The following is a 20,789-nucleotide window of genomic DNA, read 5'->3' on the forward strand; positions in this document are numbered from 1 at the left end:
ATGTTTTTAATATGATGTGGGTTAGGATCTGTGAAGGAAGGAATGACTATAGACTTCAAAAAATCAAACTGTTTTTGGCCCTAATAAGGGCAGAATGCAGTAAGGTCTACTTAAAGTAGTAAAATCAGGGGCTGCAAGAAAACTAGTGTAGCAATAATTTGAGATATTAAAGATGATTGTTTGGAAGAGTCTGTATTTGACAAGGGATTGTACTGGGGCTTCTGCATTCAACAGCTGTCCCATAATGGCTTATGGAACCAACTTAACTTGATAAAAGTCACAGTGTTTGCAACAGTTTTTTTCAAATATAAGCATTTTGCCTGTTTGGATGCTACGTAAATGTAATAGGAGGAGATTATCTTGCCATCAGTAACTTGAGCATTTTATTTTTTTATTTTTTAAATTTTTTATTATTTATTTATTTATTTTTATTTTTATTTTTTTAGCCATCAGTAACTTGAGCATTTTTATCTTTGTTCTTTCTCACTGAAACAAGAAATGACTTCAAAAACCGTTGGTCTAAGTACAAGAATTAAACGAACGCCTCGCAAGGAACCACCCTAATCTGAGAATTGAAAATTTCTCAATCTTTCCTTTCTTAACAAAAAGCTGAATGTGTGTGGGTGTCTTTGCTTTAGCTGTCCCTGGTCTGCCCGCTGGGGCATGGTACCGAGCTAAGCCACCCCCAGGGGCAGCATAGCGAGCTGAGAGCCCTCTGCCTCCCCGCCGTGCCCCCTGCAGCGCTCAGCCGCCCTGCGCGAGCTGCGCCTCCACCTTCCTCACGCTTCAACTGCTGTTACATGGCCAGCCGGGCTCCAAGACAGCGGAGCCATGTTCCTTCTTCTGGTCCTTCTCGCTCGACTTGGAGAGCTGCACGCAGGCCCCAGTAAGTCCAGATACTTCTTACTCCTTGCCATCCTGGTTTTTGGCGTGTGTGTGTGTGGGGGGGGGGGGGGGTGGAGTGGGGGACGGAATGTGTTCTCTTAGGGGAACGTATTTTTGGGTTCAGGCCCCAGGCCCAGACCTTATACCAGCCCTGAGCTCTCCCTACCCACTTTCTCCTTGGCCCTCGCTTTGGCATCTGTCGCCAAGAAAGCAGAGACAGCCTCCAGGCAGAAACTCTTTTCACGTCTCCAGGTTGGTATTCTTGTCTGTAAAACGGACAAAGATGAAATAATGGGGTCTTTTCCACATACAAAATTCTGCTATTCTAGAAATAATTGCATCGTCATAAATAAGCTGTTTGTCAGTGATTTCATGATTTGGTGACTGCTGTCCTCCACCTGCTCCACTGAAAATGCAGATCACTCTTATATTCAGTATCCTGTATTTTTCCCCTGCGAATGATCCCATTTTCTTTTTTAAAAAAGTTATTTATTTATTTATTCATGAGAGACACAGAGGCAGAGACAAGGAGGGAGAAGCAGGCTCCTCGCAGGAAGACCAGGGGGAGACTCAGTCCCCTGACCCAGGATCATGCCCTGAGCCAAAGGCAGATGCTCAACCACTGGGTCACCCAGGCGTCCCTGATCCCATTTTCTTGCTGTACTTGTGTTTCTCTTTTCCACACCTCTTTTACAATACCACAGTTTGTTTTTCAGTGTTACCTAGCCAAACTGTCAAACTGCCTAACTGGGAATCTCTCTCTCTCTCTCTCTGTATGTGTATTTGTCTATGTATAGAGATTGAGAGAGAGAGAGAGAGAATAAAAACTTAATATATTGACAAGGGCCAAGAAATATGTGGATAGGAATGACCAGACCAGAAGCACAGTGGAAAGGAAGAGTAGATCCATAGATAATACAAAAAAAAAATTGGTAATGTACAGAAATAAATGTGGGATTGGAGTCAGAAGTGGATAATATAGGATTGTAGGTATCAAAATAACTGCTTATTTTTATTTTAGATCCTCATAAAACATTTCTGCAGACCACAGTTCCTGAGAAGATTTCATCATCTGATGCAAAAAGAAATCCAGAAAATAATGTAATTGGAAAATATTTTTATATCTTAAATTGTGTTAAGTTGCTTTTAATTTCAAGACCAAAATTGCTGAATAGAGGCAGGAACAGAATACTTGGGAGGCAGAGCTGACAGCTGGAACTGGATTTACAACAATGAGAATTTTGAAGTGTCTGAATGTGTGTGACTCCGTATGTATGTGTTTCTTGGAGGATAAAGATAAGGTGGGTAAGGTGAGTCAGGGTCAGATACTATCTTTCTTTAAAACTGATAACTTGTTCACCATAGATTTTTGGGGGGCACTAATTTTGATTGTCTGAAATATTGCATTCAAATAGTATTTCTTTTTTGATCATTGAGTTTTCTGGTCCTCTTGTCCTAGCCCTGGTGATTTCCTTCAGCTACTTGCCTCAGCTTTCAGAATCAGTGAGGAGCTGAAAGGTGATTCCGTAATTAGCTTACAGAGGAGCCTGGGTATTAGTACATATTCCTTCACTAATTCCCCAGGAAATTCTCACGTGGTTCCTTCTACTATAGGATAATCTAATGCTAGTCATAATTGTGGGTGGTCTCCTAATTAACTTTTATATTTGTCATGGTTTTTAAAAACCTTCCTTCTGTGTTTTACATAAGGATGCACTGTTTTACATAAGGATTTCCTTCTCCTTTTACCCCTAGCCCTCCCCATGTACTATTTCTTTACATTTTCTTCCTGTAGTAGCTGGATTTTATTCACTATCCACTCCCCAGGCCTCACCCACCACCCATCAAGTGAATTCTTAGTCATGCAAAGTAGATGAGTGCTACTCCAGCTTTTTTTTCTGATCAGAAAGAAGGGCTCCGTTGGACTTCTTGTTTACTTTCTTTTTCCTGAAATGAATAATACCAACCCTCTCCATTCTTTATCACGGAACAGATGATCTTTGAGTTTACCACTTGTCCAATCTCTAGCATTTTTTAAAAGTCATTTAATAATATGAAAGTTCAATTTCTTTTAACAATAAAAATTTTCAAACCTGCCTTTTAATATTTTTGCAACAGAAAATTATTCTTAATGTGGGGTGTGATGTATTTAATGTATTCAGTATATTATGAGATAAGACCTGCAAAAGTAAGAAGGCCTAGGAGGCAACATGGAAACCTCCCAGATTTAAGAAATAAGAACATGGGTACCCAATTAATTTTGAATTTTTTCTAATTGCCTATGCATAGGTACATAAAGATAAAAAAAGAAGTATTGCATAATAAGGTAATATGGTGCATATATTACCATAAGGTATTATGGTGCATATATTAAGTGCATATAATTAATGCATAACATTAACACAAGACATTAACATTGTATTATGGTGCATGTATTATGGTGCATTACCATAAGGTATTATGGTGCATATATTAAGGTATATGGTGCATATTAAGGTGCACCATAATATGGTGCATAATAAGTAATTTTAAATACTAGAAATTATTTGTTGTTCATCTGAAACAAAATGTATTGTTGACTATGAAAACAGGTGGAGGGGATCCCTGGGTGGCGCAGCGGTTTGGCGCCTGCCTTTGGCCCAGGGCGCGATCCTGGAGACCCGGGATCGAATCCCACATCGGGCTTCCGGTGCATGGAGCCTGCTTCTCCCTCTGCCTGTGTCTCTGCCTCTCTCTCTCTCTCTCTCCCTGTGTGACTATCATAAAAAAAAAAAAAAAAAAAAAAAAAAAGAAAACAGGTGGAGGGAAGCCCTAGTGGCGCAATGGTTTAGCGCTGCCTGCAGCCCGGGGTATGATCCTGGAGACCTGGGATCAAGTCCCACATCAGGCCCCCTGCTTGGAGCCTGCTTCTCTCTCTGTCTGTGTCTCTGCCTCTCTCTCTCTCTCTGTATCTCTGTGAATAAATAAAAAATAAAATAAAATAAAAAAGAAAACAGGTGGAATTGAAAAAAAGGAAAGCATTTATTTAGAATCTCAAAATTGCAATTTAGGAAGCACAGATTTAGCAACCCAAATTATATCCCCCTAGGAAACAAACAAAGGGTTTTTAAGACAAAAAGGAGTGAATGTATATATTTTTGACAAAGAATTTTGATTAGTGTTGGTGGCAGAAAACTAATCTTGGCTGGATATAATTGGTTGCTAAGACCATCACCAAGGAAGTGCAGTTTGGTCCAGTTCACAGGTTTGGCCTAATTCAAAAGTTCGTGGTTCCACCCTGTGAAGATATACATAAATCCCATTTCCTTAATGGCTTTCTGGATCCATTTTAAGACCCCTTGACATGTGACTCCATTTCATTTCACCTTTCACAGGAACTAAATTATGTACCTCTTTCTTGAATTATATTTCCATGATGATTTGACTTGCCTTAATAGTTCCTTGTTTTATAGAATTTGCTTATAAAACTACTTGCAATTATTCCATTTATATTGTAATATAATTTATACAGTGGTCATACTTCATTATATTTCCCAATGAACATTTGGTGGTAAAAAAAAAAACACAAGACATTAACATTGTGAAGTTAACAACCCTCATCATTATTCTTCTTAGCTTGCTTTTGCATTTTTCACTATCATGTTGTATCTCTTGACAACCTTTTAAAATGTTGTTCATTGACAAAACCAGAATATTATCACCAAATTTTATTCTCTTGCTCTTCAGCACTACTTCTTCCCATGCTGGAAAACTGTTTAGTAACATCCAGATAAAAGAACTGAATTCTTCAAGGTATTAAAACTATTTCAAAAGGTAGAGCAAGTATCCACTTCAAGTTGGAATTTATCTTCCTTTTCATAAGAAATGTTTTCCCCTTTAAGAACAGGCTTGACGTAAGACAGATACATTTTGAGGACAGGACTTACTTCTTCCTTCCACACATTCCATTTTAATGCAATCGACTACTTCAGTAACATTCTTTGCTCTTCTTCCAGTTTGCGAAATCCTATTGCTAAAGAGGTAACTTTGAAGGATCCCTGGGTGTGGACACGCTAAACCGCTGAGGGCATGATCCTAGAGTCCTGGGATCAAATCCCACATTGGGCTCTCTTCATGGAGCCTGCTTCTCCCTCTGCCTATGTCTCTTGACTCTCTGTGTGTCTCTCACGAATAAATATATAAAAATCTTTAAAAAAAGAGGTAACTTTGAAAAATAAATAAGTAGGCCTCACTCAAATGAGAGATTATTGAAAAAGTCAGCAAGAATACTTTGGGCCTTGTTTTAGAATTAAAGCATTATTTCAGTGCTTCAAATAAACAGAGGATTCTTTCAATTGCATTTGTTCAAGAGAGTCAACAGATTTGGTGAATGCAAGAGAATTGAAGAATACTGAACATCAGCCAAATCATAAAAATCTTTTAATCACTTACTTCAAACAGCATAGATGATGAAGCAAGAGAATAATATTTTCACTATAACCTCACTGTCCAGGCAAAGGATAACAGGTGCTCTTTGAACAACATTAGGCAGCATATGGCAAGGATAGCCAACACCTTCTTGGAATCATTCATGCTTTGCTTCAGTTTCTTTTCTTTTTTTGATGTTTACAGCAGCTTTATTTTTAACAGCTCAAAACTGGAAACAACCCAAATGTCCATCCTTGGTGAATAGATAAACAAATTATGGCATATCCACAAAAGAGAATACCACTTATGAACAAAAGGAAATAAACTTATATGTACAAAAGCATAGATTAATCTCAATATATTTTTTGCTGGATATAAACTCATGGTTAAATATCATTTTTTCAGCACTTTGAAGATGTTATTCCATTGCCTGCTGGTGTTCATTCTTTCTGTGGGAGACTTAGGCATGCTTTATTTAAAAATCTTTTGAAAGTAATGTGCCATTTCTCTCTTGTGGCTGTTTAAATATGTGCTTTTTCTTTTTGTTTTAGTTGCTTGAGTATGATATGCCTAGGTTTGTTTTCTTTGTATTTTATCTGTTTTAGATTAATAGAGTATTTGAGAGTATAGGTTAACATCTTTCATAAGTTTTGGAAAATCTCAGGAATTAATTCCTCAAATCTATTTCTTTCCTAGTCTCTTATCTTTATCTTTCTTCTGTTTTTCTTGGACTATAATTACATTAATGTTAGACATTTAAAAAAAAGATTTATTTATTTATTCATGAGAGACACAGAGAAATACAGAGAGGCAGAGACATAGACAGAGGGAGAAGCAGACTCCTTGCGGGAGCCTGATGTGGGACTTGATCCCGAATTCCGGGATCATGACCTGAGCCGAAGGCAGCTGCTCAACCACTGAGCCACCTAGGCATCCCCAGTGTTAGACATTTTTAATGAGTCACACTTCTTTTATTTTCTTCTTGGTATTTTTTTTCTCTGTGCTTCAATCTGAATATTTTCTACTGATCTGTCTTCCTATTCACCAATTCTATCTTCTTCACCATCTGATCTCTCAAACCCTAGCTATTGAATTTTTAGTAGCAAGTATTGCAATTTTTCTGCTCTAAAATTTAAATTTATTTATTAGATATTCTACCCTTCTGATCTGAAATTCTCTCCTATTTTTCTCATATTTTTCATCATATGTGTTTAATAATAAGGTATTTCTAGAGGGCACAATTCTCAGGATCCTCACCAGATCCCACTTACGTACTTACTTCTAGAGTGCCATTCAAATGACTTTTTTCAGAACATTTACCTGTTGCAAAGAATCATGTTCTACTATAATACAAAGTTAAGGAACTTAAAACTTTTAAGTGGCTATTTCTATTGTTAAAATAATTTTTTAAAATTAGCCAAATAAATAATTTAGTGACTCTTATATTTTCGGTTATCTTCTGTTCCCTAGTCCTGTCTCTGCTCCTGCTCTATCCTCTCCTACATTCTATCCAAGAGGAGTTTCATTGCTTATGTGGATAAGCAAAATGCAATGGTACTTATTATTTTATATTGCTAGAAGTGTAGTGCATTTCTTGTAGTGCTATATTTTAGGAGTATCTCTTTCATGGAGCAGGGTAATTTACTTTTTGGAAGGTCTGGGAGTAAAAGTGACAAGTTATTTAGAGTAATGTGGGTTTCTTTGATAGTTTGCCTTAGGCATGGTGAAGGGTGGTATGTGTCTAAGCCAAAAGGTTGTTAAATCATCAGGCAAACTTCTTCCTCAGAAATGTTAGTTAGAAAAAAAAAAAAAAAAGAAATGTTAGTTAGGGTGAGTAATAGGCCTGTGGGGACTACTACCTAGTTTTCAATTTAGAATTCTGAGGCTTTTAATATCACAAAGGAAGGGAAGCATATATAATGGTTTTATATAATTATTAATATTGTCAATATCCTTAAAGCATAACTCAGAAATGATACTATTTAGCATATATTATTTTCAAGTATTATTACTAATTTTTCTTGGATTCTCATGTTACAGATTGCTTATGTCATTACGATAAAAGGAAAACCATATTTTGTCCATCTCAAAAAGCAGTAAGTAACTATTTTATTCTTTGGTTTCTTGATTTTTAAAAATAGGTATGAATAGAATCATTTCAATTCAAATGTGTATTTGATATCTATATACATTTGATACTTATTGTATGTTGATTTCTGGGTAAAATCATAGGCATATAAAGGTAAAACATGGTCCACAGTGAAAGGATTTATATATTCAGACAAATTAACAGAGAAAGGGAGAATTTTATTATAATATGGTAATATAATAAATATGTAGATTGCATTCTTTGGAAATCATGGAAGATTTTTTGGAAAGAGGTAAAAGATAACTTGTATCTTGAGAGAAGATACCTTGTGAGCTCTGTAAAGAAATGAAGTAGTGGGATGCCTGGGTGGTTCAGCGGTTGAGCATTTACCTTCGGCTCAGAGCATGATCCCGGGGACTGGGATCCAGTTCCGCATTGGGCTCCTTGCAGGAAGCCTGCTTCTACCTCTGTCTGTGTCTCTGCCTCTCTCTCTCTGTGGCTCTTATGAATAAATAAAATATTAAAAAAAAGAAATGAAATAATATAGGGGGACATTCTGTTTAGAGGAAATTGTGTGCAAAACATGGAGGCATGAGACAGAGTGGATTCTGTGGTGTGCAAAAGTCCATGTGATTTACTAAAGGACATATTTCTGGAGGATAGAAGTAAAAGATTTTGGAAGGTACGCAGGAGCCAGGTTGTATATAGATCTGTAATGCCATGATAAGGATATTGGAAGCCAAAAATGTTTTTAACTATGTACTTTATAATCCCATTGAGATTGTTTTTTTTAAGGAAGTTGTTTTTTTAAGGAAGCAAAAGTTGAGATAAGGTGTCTAATTATGTGGTTATGTAGTAGCTTAGGGGAGTGATGATTGTGGCTTGAGCTATGGCATTGGTCATAGTACTGGAAAGAAAGATTCAATAGACCTCAAAGGTGGATTTGTTAGAGTGATTGAGAAACGGAGAGGCATCTTGGATAATTTAGTTGTTGCTTAAGAAAATGGGTAGGTTATAGTTATTTAAATGATAAACAAGTGAGATTTATGTGTGAGGAAGGGATGAGTTTGGTCTGCAGTGCCTATAAGATATCCAGGTGGGTTTTCCCCATTAAGTATATGAATATAGGAATTTGAATTTCTGGGGAGAGATTGTCATTAAGGATATAGATTTAGCAGTAATCAATCATTTGGCTGTAATATAAAAAAAGTGAGCTTATAGAGTGCTTATAAATAGACTAGTGACTAAAGAATGAATCCTGGGAAAGATAAATGAGATAAATGTAAAAAATGTAAAAAATATGTAAAAAAAAGAGCAGCCAACATGGAAGACCAAGCTGGAAGGGTCAGGAAGGTAGGAAGAGAAGCAGAACAATGATGTGTGATGTGAGTCAAGTGACTAGACTGAGGGTCAGCATTTTCAAAATGATGTTAGAAATTCAAGGCAATGATTTTAAATTCCCATTTGGATCTGACATTCTGGTGGTTATGAATCTTTTCCAGAGTGGTTTCGGGGTGAATAAGAATTGACAAAGTGGAGAATCTATGTGTAGGCTGCTCTTTTGAGAGACACCATTGAGAAATGAAAATATATAACGAATAGCTAGAGTAGGACACAAGGTCAAGGGAGAATTATTTGTGAAGATAATGATTTCATAATAAACTTTCAAATAGCATTAAGGTAAAAAACAGTAGAGAGGAAGAGTTTAAAATTATAGGATTGAAAAAGTATATATCTTCAATATACAACATAGATAGGATTTGTAGCACAAGTGTGTATAAGGATATGCTTTGAACAATAGAAGTAGTCATCCTCTGGAAATAATGAGGATGGGTACAGGTGATCTGAAACTGAAGTGATGTGGAGGTTATATGGAATGATTGGCAAGAGAGGTGTCAAGTTTCTGAATTGTTACTGAGGAGAATAAAGGAAAATTCTTATCACGGTTGTTGAGAACTTGGTACTTGGCTCAAATTAAAGAATATGAATTTGTAGTAATGCCAAGAAAGTCTTTTTAAATTCTGTTCTAACCCTAGTTTTTAAATTTAAGATAGGTTTAAAATCTAGAATCAGTGAGAAATAAAGACAAAGATTTTAAAGTTCTATGCTGGAAATTGAAATCTATGTTATTTTACTATTTACCATTTCTAACTATTTGGATTGTTCATTAGCATGCAGGTTAGTTTTATGTTATTATAGTTCAAATGCTTCCCTCAGCACCTGATTTATTGTAAACGACAGAGAAGTATTTGGACAATAGACTACGCAAAGGTAATTGGCACCACCACTCCTCAGTAAAAGGATAATTTGTATTATAAAGAAAAATTTTGTCTATGTTTTGTGTCACAACTTGAGTATCTTTTGTGATTTTTGTCTAGATCATTTTTATCTTCAGTTTCTGTTGTTTACTTTTATGACAAAGATGACATCAAACATTCTAAATCTTTGTTAGCTCAGGTAAGAGGTAACTTTTTACAGATTTCTTACTTTAGATTATCTTTAAAAATGTAAATATTCTGGGGCAGCCCAGGTGGCTCAGCGGTTTAGTGCCGCCTTCAGCCCAGGGCGTGATCCTGCAGACCCAGGATCCTGTCCCATGTCAGGCTCCCTGCATGGAGCCTGCTTCTCCCTCTGCCTGTGTCCCTGCCTCTCTTTCTGTGTCTCTCATGAATAAATAAATAAATAAAATCTTTAAAAAAATGTAAATATTCTGAAATTTTCTAGAATATTATTTTACACATTCACTGAAATTGAATGACCTGGACTAGTTTTTATTTCTACCTGACAAAAGTTCATTGGGTAATTGCCCATACATGTTAAAGTACTAAGATAGATAAAGTAATAAATACAAACAACACAACTGGCATATCCATTTTAAAAATAAGTTATCTGTTCTTGTGTATTTTTTTCAGATGGATTGCAGTTATCATGGATATGTTGCAGGTTTTCCAAATTCCCTTGTGTCACTCAACACTTGTTCAGGACTCAGGTTGTAGCCTATTTAAAGATATCCCATTTGCTGGTATTAGATCCTGCTAGTCCTGTTGGTCCTTCACTTATCTTTTCTATTCTATATCCACCTTTGTTATCTCAGTTACCTAAGGAGTGAAACAGAAGTACTGGTAAAATAGAATTGGTTACCTCGGGAGCATTTGTCCCTGATGAAAGGTTACTTGTTGATTCTAACAGGATCTGCTTCTTGAGGCTTTGAGCAGTCTTGAGTGTAAGGGGGTGTTGGTTGGTCTCTCTGTATTTCTTTAGGTTTTCTAGATTTTTTAATGTTTTTATTGATTTCTTAATTTCCTAGAATGGTTGACAATTGCAGAATGCCTAGATCTGACAGATATTTTGTCTCTGCTTCTGGTCATTTTTAGGCAGGTAATACCATCAGCTAAGTCCACACAAAAAAATGACTTCTGGTATTAAGTGTTGGAAGACTGGGAGCTCAAAAAGAAGAAAAAAACCTAAGACTAAGGAAGAGAGTGCTTATAGATGTGACAAGCTTGTTGAGAAAACCTATGCCTTAGGAAGGGGTCCTACCTGTTTAATCACACAGATTCATGGCACTAACATGCTTTCTTTAAGATAATAAAAATATTTCTCTTAGAATATTTGTAATATAAAACAATATGTATCCTTTGGTATTACTGGTCCAGTTCTGAGTTTAACACCTCAATGAATAAAGTAGAGAAACCAAGGTGACTTTAAATGTAAAAATATTCTTTTTGGCCAAAATTTCTCATTAGAATATCATAGTTTTGGTAGAATAATTTCAGACTTGTTTTGATTATTTTAATACTCAGGGGAACATTGCAGCTTAAAAACATCTCATATGGAATTGAACCAATGGAGGCCATATCAGGATTTGTGCACATGATTTATGAAGAAAAACTTGGTAACACTAATATACCTCTCTTAGGAGAAAATAGGAGTTACAGCTATGACAGTGTATATTATTATAACAAAGAAAGGTCACAAGTAAGTGTCGACTTTTTAATTTTAACTTATTCCCTATAATTTTGTGAAATGAAAAATACTTTCAGAGCAAAATTTGATGACTTGCAGATCTTAAGATTATTTTACTTTTTCATGAAGGCCTTCCATGACTTTTAAAATGGATAAAAAATGAAATTCTTCATTAAGTTTGTTATTAAAGTTTAGTAAGACTTAGGTAATTAATCTTGGAAATGTGAATATAGGATTCAAGAAACTAAAAAAATTAATTTTCACATGTGGACCTTTGGATAGGTAATGTAAATTACTCCTTTTCCTCAATTAGGCTGATAAATTAGTTGAAAATATCACGTGATCTAAATTTCTTTCTTTTTTTTTAATAAATTAATTTTTATTGGTGTTCAATTTACCAACATACAGAATAACACCCAGTGCTCATCCTGTCAAGTGTCCCCCTCAGTGCCCGTCACCCTGATCTAAATTTCTAAGTTAAGTTTTGTTTCAGGAGAGTTCAGAAATGAATACTATTAGTGTGGCCTACATGAGGTACATGTAAAACAAAGTGACAAATCCTTCTTCCATAAAGGCCTGTAAACTGCTATAACATCATAAATAACATTCCAGACTCTAGTGAACTGCCATTGATTGTAAACTTCAGTAATATTTGTCTAAAATTTATTGTTTGCCAGAAGTAGTTTCCTAATAATTGGTAGCAGAAAATCTGCCTATATGGAAGACTACTGTGAAAATTATCACAAGGCAAGAAAGAAAAGATTTATGTTGTAAAGTTAATATTTCCAATTGCAGCTATTGCTAAAATCAACAAATATCTGGATTCTTGTATAGCTTGAGATCTTACTGAACATTCTATTAACCACAGACACTTTTTGGAATAGAATTTTCTGAATAGTACTTGGAATTTTGTAGATTGAAGCAGCTTTGTTATGTAATTAGTAGCACCATGTCTTTCAGTTTCCCTCTGAATATAATTTCAAATAGAAGGTAAATTTTTGGAAATTCCTCAGGACTCATGTTGTGTGTTTTTCAGAGAACTGAATTCTTCAAGTTATACCCTCAAAATCTTGAAATGTATATTATTGTGGATAAAAATCTGGTAGGTCCTTTTTGTTATTTTAAAATGATTTTAAGCTTTGTCTTTAGCTTGATTTCAATAATGTAATAAAATTTTTAAAACTATTTTTTGATAAATGTTTATTTTGCTTTTGCAATTAATAACTTCTTAAAAATTGTGCATAAGCCGAGTTTGTTAATTCATTTATTTTATGTACAGAATCTCTAATTGCTTTTGTTAAGTAAAGCATTTTTCATTTTTTAAAGCTTGTCAGTCATTTTTTTTTTCAAGAGAACTACTTCCTCAGTGAAACTCTCAACCCTCACATACAATAATATTTAACTGTTTTGGTTTAATTGAAAGAATAGTCTACAAAACCAATATGCTACTTCTAAGTGAGGGGAGAAAACAAGTTATCTCTTTTGTTCTCAGTTCTAGGTAAATGAAATAACAGAAAAAAAATGAACAAAATTTTCATATTGAGGATTCATGATTATACTTCTGACCTTGTATGGGTTAAGGTATTTAGTTTGTATAACATAGGTAGTTAGGAGGTTCTAAGTTATGAGGCTACATTTATTCCAGGTTGGTAAGGTCCAAGGACACCTGTTGGAGACAAAGAACATTTCTCTCTGTAGAAATGCAACTTCAAGCAGGATTCCTGCAGGTTATTATCAGCCATATGTGAGCTCAAAATTTATAAGAAAATTAGGTACCATAAACAAGGGTTAGCAAAACAAGAAATAATAGATTGAGATACAGAAAACCTTCAGATATTAAAATTTTGAGACAGAAGTCACAAAAATATTTCATTCCATGAGGGAGTCTGTTGATTCTAGAATAAGTGGATATGAAGCAGGAAAGCTGAGCTAAATATTGGCAGAGGTTACAGAAATTGAAGTAAAAGTAGAAAAGCAGAATTAAGCATAATCCACAAAAAGAAGTCAATAAAGGGAAAGAAAACCATTATAGAGTAAACATTTGTTTCATAAATGTGGGACACATTTAAAAGCTAAGGTTAAGATAAATTTCAACGCAAACATGTAAGTAATTATATTAAGTGTAGAGAAACTAAGTATTGTAATTAAAAACCAACGATAAAGATTAATTGGAAGCAAAGACAAAGATTATCATGCAAGACACATGTATGCACACATTCTGCCTAAAACTGACATATCTAAAATATGGTACATAATGAAAGTAAAAGACTGTAAAAATATATCATAAAAACAAAAATTCTAAAAAACTTGTTTAACTAGATTAATATCTGACAAAGTAGATTTCAAAATCAGCATAAGTTATCTATTACTACATAGAAAATCACTTAAAAATTTAGATGCTTAAACCAATAACCATTTATTTATTTTGTTGGGAACCCAGAGACCTTTTGGATCTATCAATCTCAAATCCTTTTAACTAATCTGGTACATTTTATTGATACAGTTATCTTAAAACCTGTGGTCTTTCTTTTCTTTTAATAAGATTACTTTTTAGCCATTTTTTTTTCCTCACAGAGAAAATAATTCATTAAGATTTAAAGGCAGATAGGGATACACTTAAGAAATATCAACTACTTCATTTAAACACAATTTATATTGCTGTGTGGTTGCCAGTGTCAGGTATGAGGACTGATTATGGCCTTGGCGCAGATCAGTGAGGAGCTTACTAAGGAAGCTTCCCTGGTGCTCTTTCTTGAAACAGTCCACCAGTGTGGAATTACCCATTTCTCTAATTGTTTTCTAATGAATAAGTACAGAGTTTATTATGTTTCATAGTAAACTAGATTTAGCAGTTGTAAGTACATAGTTTGGAGTCAGATCTAGCATTGAATCCTAGTTTTCTTTATTCTTTTATTGTAATAAAAAGGACCTAACATTAAATTTACCATACTAACCATTTTTAAACATATAGTTCAGTAGTGTTAAGTATATTCACATTGTTTAACAAATCTCTGAACCTTTTCATCCTGAAAATACTCTATGCGCATTAAACACTATCCCCAGCCCCCACCCTGCGCTCCCTCTTCCATCCTGAGCAAACACCTTTCTATTTTCTATTTCTATGATTTTGACTTCAAATACTCCATGATTTATATGAGTGGAATCATAGAGTATTTGAAGTTTTGTGACTGGCTTATTTTGCTTTGCATAATGTCCTCAGGTTTAATTCATGTCGTAGCATGTGACAGAATTATCTTCCTTTTTAAGGCTGTGAATATCTCATTGCATGTTATATACCACATTTTCTTTACCCAGTCTTCTGTAATGTACGTTTGGGTTTTTTTTACCTTCAGACTTCAGTGTGAAAAATGCTGCAAGGAACATAAATATCTAAATACCTCTTTGAGATCTTGCTCTGAATTTTTTGGGTGTATACCGAAAAGCTAGATTGTTAGAAGATATGTTAATTCTATGTTTAATTTTTTTGAGTAACTGCCATACTTTTTCCATTATTAATATTTCTATTATTAAATAATTCTAAAAGTGTTTTTTGTTGTTGAGTTATAGGATTTTTTTATATTCTAGATACTAACTTATCAGATATGTGGTTTGCAAATGCTTTCTTCTATTCCGTAGGTTAACTTTTCATTCTGTTGATTGTTTCCTTTGATGCATAAAAGTTAAGTTTAATGTAATCCCATTTGTTTATTTTTACTTTTGCTGTCTGTGTTTTTGGTGTCATATCCAAAAAATGATTGCCAAATCCAATGTCCTGAAGGTTTTCTTCTATGCTTTTTTCTAGGAGTTTTATCACTTTAGGTCTGACATTTTATTTATGCCTTTAATCAATTTTGAGTTTACTTTTGTATATGATTTAAAGGACCAAATTCACTCGTTTGGATGTAGAGATAGTTTTTCGAATGCCATTTGTTGAAGACACTTTCCATTTTCCACTGTGTATATTGGCACCTGTGTTGAAAATCATTTGGCCATATATACCCAGGGCTTTATTTCTGGATACTCTTTTCTATTTCATTATCTATATATCTGTCTTTATGCCAGTACCTTATAGTTTTGATTACTGCTGCTTTGTAGTATGTCTTGAAATCAGGAAGTGAGATTTTTCTTTTAGGCTATTTTTAAAATCAGGAAGTAAGATTCTTCTTTTAGGCTATTTTTTCTATTTTTGCAAAATATGCCATTGGGATTTTGATAAGGATTGCAGTGCATCTGTAGATAGCTTCTTTGGGTAGTTAGGGCATTTTAACACAATGAAGTCTTCCAGTTCACGAGCATGAGACGTCTTTCCTTTTGTCTGCATGTTCTTTGATTTCCTTTAACCAATGTCTTTAGTTTTCATTGTGAAAGTCTTTCACCTCATAAGTTAAGTCTATTCTTAAGAATTTTATCCATTTTGATGCTATAGAAAAAGGGAGCATTTTCTTAATTCCTTTTTTGTGATTGGTCATGTTAGTGTATAGAGACAACTGATTTTTAATGTTGATTTTATATCCTGTAACTGCTGAAATTGTTTCCTAACTCCAACATTTTTTTTTTTGGTGGAATATGTAGGATTTTCTACATATAAAATCATATTAATGAACAGAGATGATTTTACTTCTTTATTTCTCTTTTGAATGCCTTTTTTTTCTTTTTCTTTTCTAAACCCTATAGTTAGGACATCTAATACTATGTTGAATAGTGTGGGAGGGTAGGCATGGTCGCCTTTTTCCTGTTCTTAGAAAAAAACTTGTCAGTCTTTACTATTAAGTGTGATAATAGCTGTAATGACATATGGCTTTTATTATGTTTAGGTACTTCTATTACTAGTGTGTTAGATGCTTTTGTGATGAAATAGTGCTGAATTTTGTCAGTTTTTTGACATCAAATGATCAAGTGGGTTTTTTTTTTTTTGTCCTTCGTTTTATTAATATGTGGTATTACATTGATTTTTTAATATGTTAAATCAATCTTATGTTTCAGGTATAAATCCCACTTTGTCATTATGTATGATCCTTTTAATGAACTGTTGTCGAATTCATTTTACTAGCATTTTATTAATGATTTTTGCATTAATATTCATCAAGGATAATTGACTTCTATTTTTCTTGTAGTGTCTTTACCTGGCTTTGCTGGTATCAGGATAATGCTGACCTCATAGAATGAGTTTGGAAATGTTTTTCTCTTCTACAATTCTTAGAAAGAGCTGGGGGTGGGGGTTAGTGTTAGTTTTTATTTAAATGTCTGGTAGAATTCTCTAGTGAATTTTTTTAAAAAAGATTTTATTTATTTATTCATGAGAGACACACAGAGAGAGCAGAGACATAGGCAGAGGGAGAAGCAGGCTCCTCACAGGGAGGCCAATGCAGACTCAATCCTAGAACCCTGGGATCACGACCTCAGCCAAAGGCAGACACTCAATCACTGAGCCACCCAGGTGCCCCTCTCCAGTGAATACATTTGGTCCTGAGCTTTTCTTTATTGAGAGGTTTTTGATTACTGATCCAATATCCCTACTCTTTATTTGTCTGGTCATATTTTTTTTTATTTCTTTGTGATTCAGTCTTGATATGAATTTGGTCTTGGTAGGAATTTATCTTTATCTTATAGGCTATCCAATTTGTTGGCATATAATTATTCTTAGTAGTCTTATAATCCTTTTTATTTCTATGACATCAGTTGTAATGTCCTCTCTTCATTTCTGTTTTATTTATCTGTGCTTTTTAAAAATTATTAATCTAGCTAAGAGTTTGTCAAGTTATTGATCTTTTCAAAAAACCAACTCCTGTTTTCATTAATTTTAAAAATTGTTTTTCTATTCTTTCACTTTTCTCTCTTTTATTCTTTATTATTTCCTTCCTTCTGTTAACTTTTAGTTTCATATCTTCCTCAACTTACCATGGTGTTATGGGCTGATAAACCTATTATAAATTGGAAATAAAAATTAAAAATGCACCTAATACAACTAATCTACCAAACATCATTACTTAGCCTAGACTACCTTAAAAATGTCAGAACACTTCCATTAGCCTACAGTGAGCAAAATCATAAAGTGTCTAATATCTCATGTAATATATTGAATATTGTACTGAAAGTGTAAAACAGAATGATTGTATAGGTAAAATTTTCTCCCAGGAAAAGATCAACATTCAATCAAAGTATGGTTTCTACTGAATGTGCATCACTCTTGTATCGTTGTAAAGTAGAAAAATTGTTAATCTGTCACAAGTTGGCAATTATCTGTAGTTTGTTTTTATGTTTTGGAGTTCCTTGAGGTAAAAAGTTAGGTTGTTAATTTGAGAACTTTGTTATTTTTTTTATAAATTTATTTTTTATTGGTGTTCAATTTGTCAACATATAGAATAACACCCAGTGCTCATCCTGTCAAGTGCCCACCTCAGTGCCCGTCACCCAGTCACCCCCATCCCTCGCCCACCTCCCCTTCCACCACCCCTAGTTCATTTCCCAGAGTTAGGAGTCATTCATGTTCTGTCTCCCTTTCTGATATTTCCCACTTATTTTTTCTCCCTTTCCCTTTATTCCCTTTCACTACTTTTTATATTCCCCAAATGAATGAGACCATATAATGTTTGTCCTTCTCTGATTGACTTATTTCACTCAGCATAATACCCTCTTGCTTCGATGTGGATGGAACTGGAAGGTATTATGCTGAATGAAATAAGTGAATCGGAGGAGAACTTTGTTATTTTTTTAATGTAAGCACTTTCTCTATAAGCATCCATATTAGTACTGTTTTCACTGCATCCCATTATTTTGTAATGTTGTATTTTGCTTTCATTTACCTCCAGATATTTTCTCAGTCCCTTGTGACCTCTTCTTTAACCCATTGGTTATTTATTATTATTATTTTTAACCCACTGGTTATTTAAGAGTGAGTTAACTTCCACGTATTTGTGGATTTTCCTGTTTTCCTTCTATTTCTAGTTTCATTTTATTGTGGTCAGAGAAGATACTTGGTATCGTATCAGTCTTCTTAAATTTGTTAAGACTGTTTTATGGCCTAACATGTATTTATACTGCAGATTGTTCCATGTGTCCTTTAGAAGAATGTATATGCCGCTGTTGAGCATTCTGTATATGTCTGTCAATTGGTTTATAGTATATTTAAATCTTCTGTTTCCTTATTGATTTAAGTCTGGTTGTTCTAGCTATAACTTGATGATGGCAAATGAATTTTAATGTGCTGCTGAATAGCTGAATTTGCTAGTATTTTATTGACAATTTTCCATCAATACTCAACAGGAATGTTGATGTGTACTTTTCTTATAGGGCCCTTTTTTTGGCTTTGCTATCAGGGTAATGCAGGCTTCATAAAACGAATTTGAGATTGTTCCAACATCTTTGATTTTGTTTTTGGCAGAGTTTGAGAAGAATTGGTGCTAATTCTTCTATTTGGTAAAATTCACCAGTGAGGTAATCTAGTCCTGAACTTTTCTTCACTGGGACATTTTTTAAAATTATTGATTCAATCTCCTTTTAGTTATTGCTCTATTCAGATATTTTATTTCTTCCTGATTAAGTCTTTGTGGGTTGTATTTTTTTAATTGAAGTATAGTTGATATATAATGCTATATTAGTTTTAGGGGTATAATATAGAGATTGGACAATTATATACATAATGCATGCTCACCATGGTAAGTGTAGTTACCATCTGTCACTATACAAAGTTATTATAATATTATTGACTAAGGTGTCTATGCTGTGCTTTCCATCCCCATGGCTTATTTATTTTATAATGAGAATTCTATATCTCTTAATCTCCTTCACATGTTTTGCCCTTATACTTGACCCTCCTCCTTTCTGGCAACCACCAATTTTGTTCTCTGTATCTGTGAGTCCGGTTCTGTTTTTTGTTTGTTTGGGTTTTTTAATTCTGTTTTTTTTTTTTTTTTTTTTTATTCCTCATATGAATGAAATCATGCAGTATTTGAAGTACTTGAAGTCTGGAATTGTGATGCATCAGCTTTCCTTTTCTTTTTCAAGATTGCTTTGTCTATTCAGGGTCTTTTGTGGTTCCATAAAATTTTGGGATTGTTTGTTCCAGCTCTGTGAAAAATGCTGTTGGTATTCTGATAGGGATTGCATTAAATGTATAGATTGCTTTGGGTAGTAGAGACATTTAAACAATATTTGTTCTTCCAATCCATGAACATGGAATGTTTTTCCATTCTTTGTGTCCTCTTTAATTTTTTTTTCATAAGTGTTGTATAGTTTTCTCAGCATAGATCATTTCCCTCTTTGATTGGGTTCATTCCTAAGTATCTTATGCTATTTTGGTGAAGTTGTAAATGGGATAAATTCTTTGACTTCTCTTTCTGCTGCTTCATTATTGGTGTATAGAAATGAAACAGATTTCTGTACATTGATTTTGTGTCCTGGGACTTTAGCGAATTTGCATATCAGTTCTAATAATTTTTTGGTGGAATCTTTTGGGTTTTCTACATAAAGTATTATGTTGTCTGCAAACAGTGAAAGTTTGACTTCTTTCTTACCAATTTGGATGCATTTCTTTTTATTGTCTGATCCCCAAGGCTAGAACTTCCAGTATTGTATTAAATAACAGTGGCGAATGTGGACATCACTGTCTTATTCTTGACCACAGAGGAAAAACTCTCAGTTTTTTGCCATTGAGGATATTAGCTGTGGGGTTTTTGTAGATGGCCTTTATGATGTTGAAGTATGTTCATTATACCACTACTTTATGGATGTTTTCATCAAGAATGGATGTTGTACTTTGTCAAATGTTTTTCTGCATCTATTGAGAGGATCATATGGTTCTTATCCTTTCTTTTACTAATTTGGTGTATCACATTAGTTTGTGAATATTGAACCAGCCCTGCGGTCCAGGAATAAATTGCACTTGACTGTGGTTAATGTATTTTTTTTAATGTACTGTTGGATTTGATTTGCTAGTATTTTGCTGAGAATTTTTGCATCCATGTTCATTAGGGACATTGGCCTGCAATTCTCTCCTTCAGTGGAGTCTTTGTCTGGTTTTAGAATCAGGGTAACGCTGACCTCATAGAATGAACTTGGAAGTTTTCCTTCCACATCTGTTATTTGGAATAGTTTGGGAAGAATAGGTATTAACTCATGTTTATATGGTTTTTAGAATTCCTCTGTCAAGCCATTTGGTTTTGGACTTTTTGTTTATTGGGAGATTTTTCATTACTAATTTGATCTCTTTGCAAATTATCAGCCTGTTTGAGTTTTCTGATTCTTTAGATTCAGTTTTGGAGTTTCTGTGTTTCTAGGAATTTATCCATTTCTTTACAATTGCCTAATTTGTTGGCATATAATTTTTCATAATGTTCTCTTATAATTGTTTGTATTTCTGTGGTATTGGTTGTGATTTCTCCTCTCTCATTCATGATTTTATTTATTTGCATCCTCTCTCTCTCTCTCTCTGTCTTTTGATAAG

The 20,789-nt window shown here is 34.1% G+C and overlaps 1 protein-coding gene across 1 annotated transcript in view; it reads left to right on the forward strand.

Annotated features, from left to right (window-relative positions):
* Positions 1-831: 831 nt before the first annotated feature.
* Positions 832-20,789, forward strand: part of LOC121488699 (disintegrin and metalloproteinase domain-containing protein 5-like) — a 142,664-nt gene continuing 122,706 nt past the window's right edge. The window contains exons 1-7 of the mRNA XM_041751040.1: positions 832-886; positions 1,907-1,986; positions 7,333-7,388; positions 9,760-9,838; positions 10,294-10,370; positions 11,185-11,359; positions 12,384-12,449. Of these exons, the coding sequence (XP_041606974.1) occupies positions 832-886; positions 1,907-1,986; positions 7,333-7,388; positions 9,760-9,838; positions 10,294-10,370; positions 11,185-11,359; positions 12,384-12,449 (588 nt within the window). The remainder of the gene's footprint in view (positions 887-1,906; positions 1,987-7,332; positions 7,389-9,759; positions 9,839-10,293; positions 10,371-11,184; positions 11,360-12,383; positions 12,450-20,789) is intronic.

The sequence above is a fragment of the Vulpes lagopus genome, chromosome 4 (assembly GCF_018345385.1).
Source record: "Vulpes lagopus strain Blue_001 chromosome 4, ASM1834538v1, whole genome shotgun sequence".
Taxonomy (NCBI): domain Eukaryota; kingdom Metazoa; phylum Chordata; class Mammalia; order Carnivora; family Canidae; genus Vulpes; species Vulpes lagopus.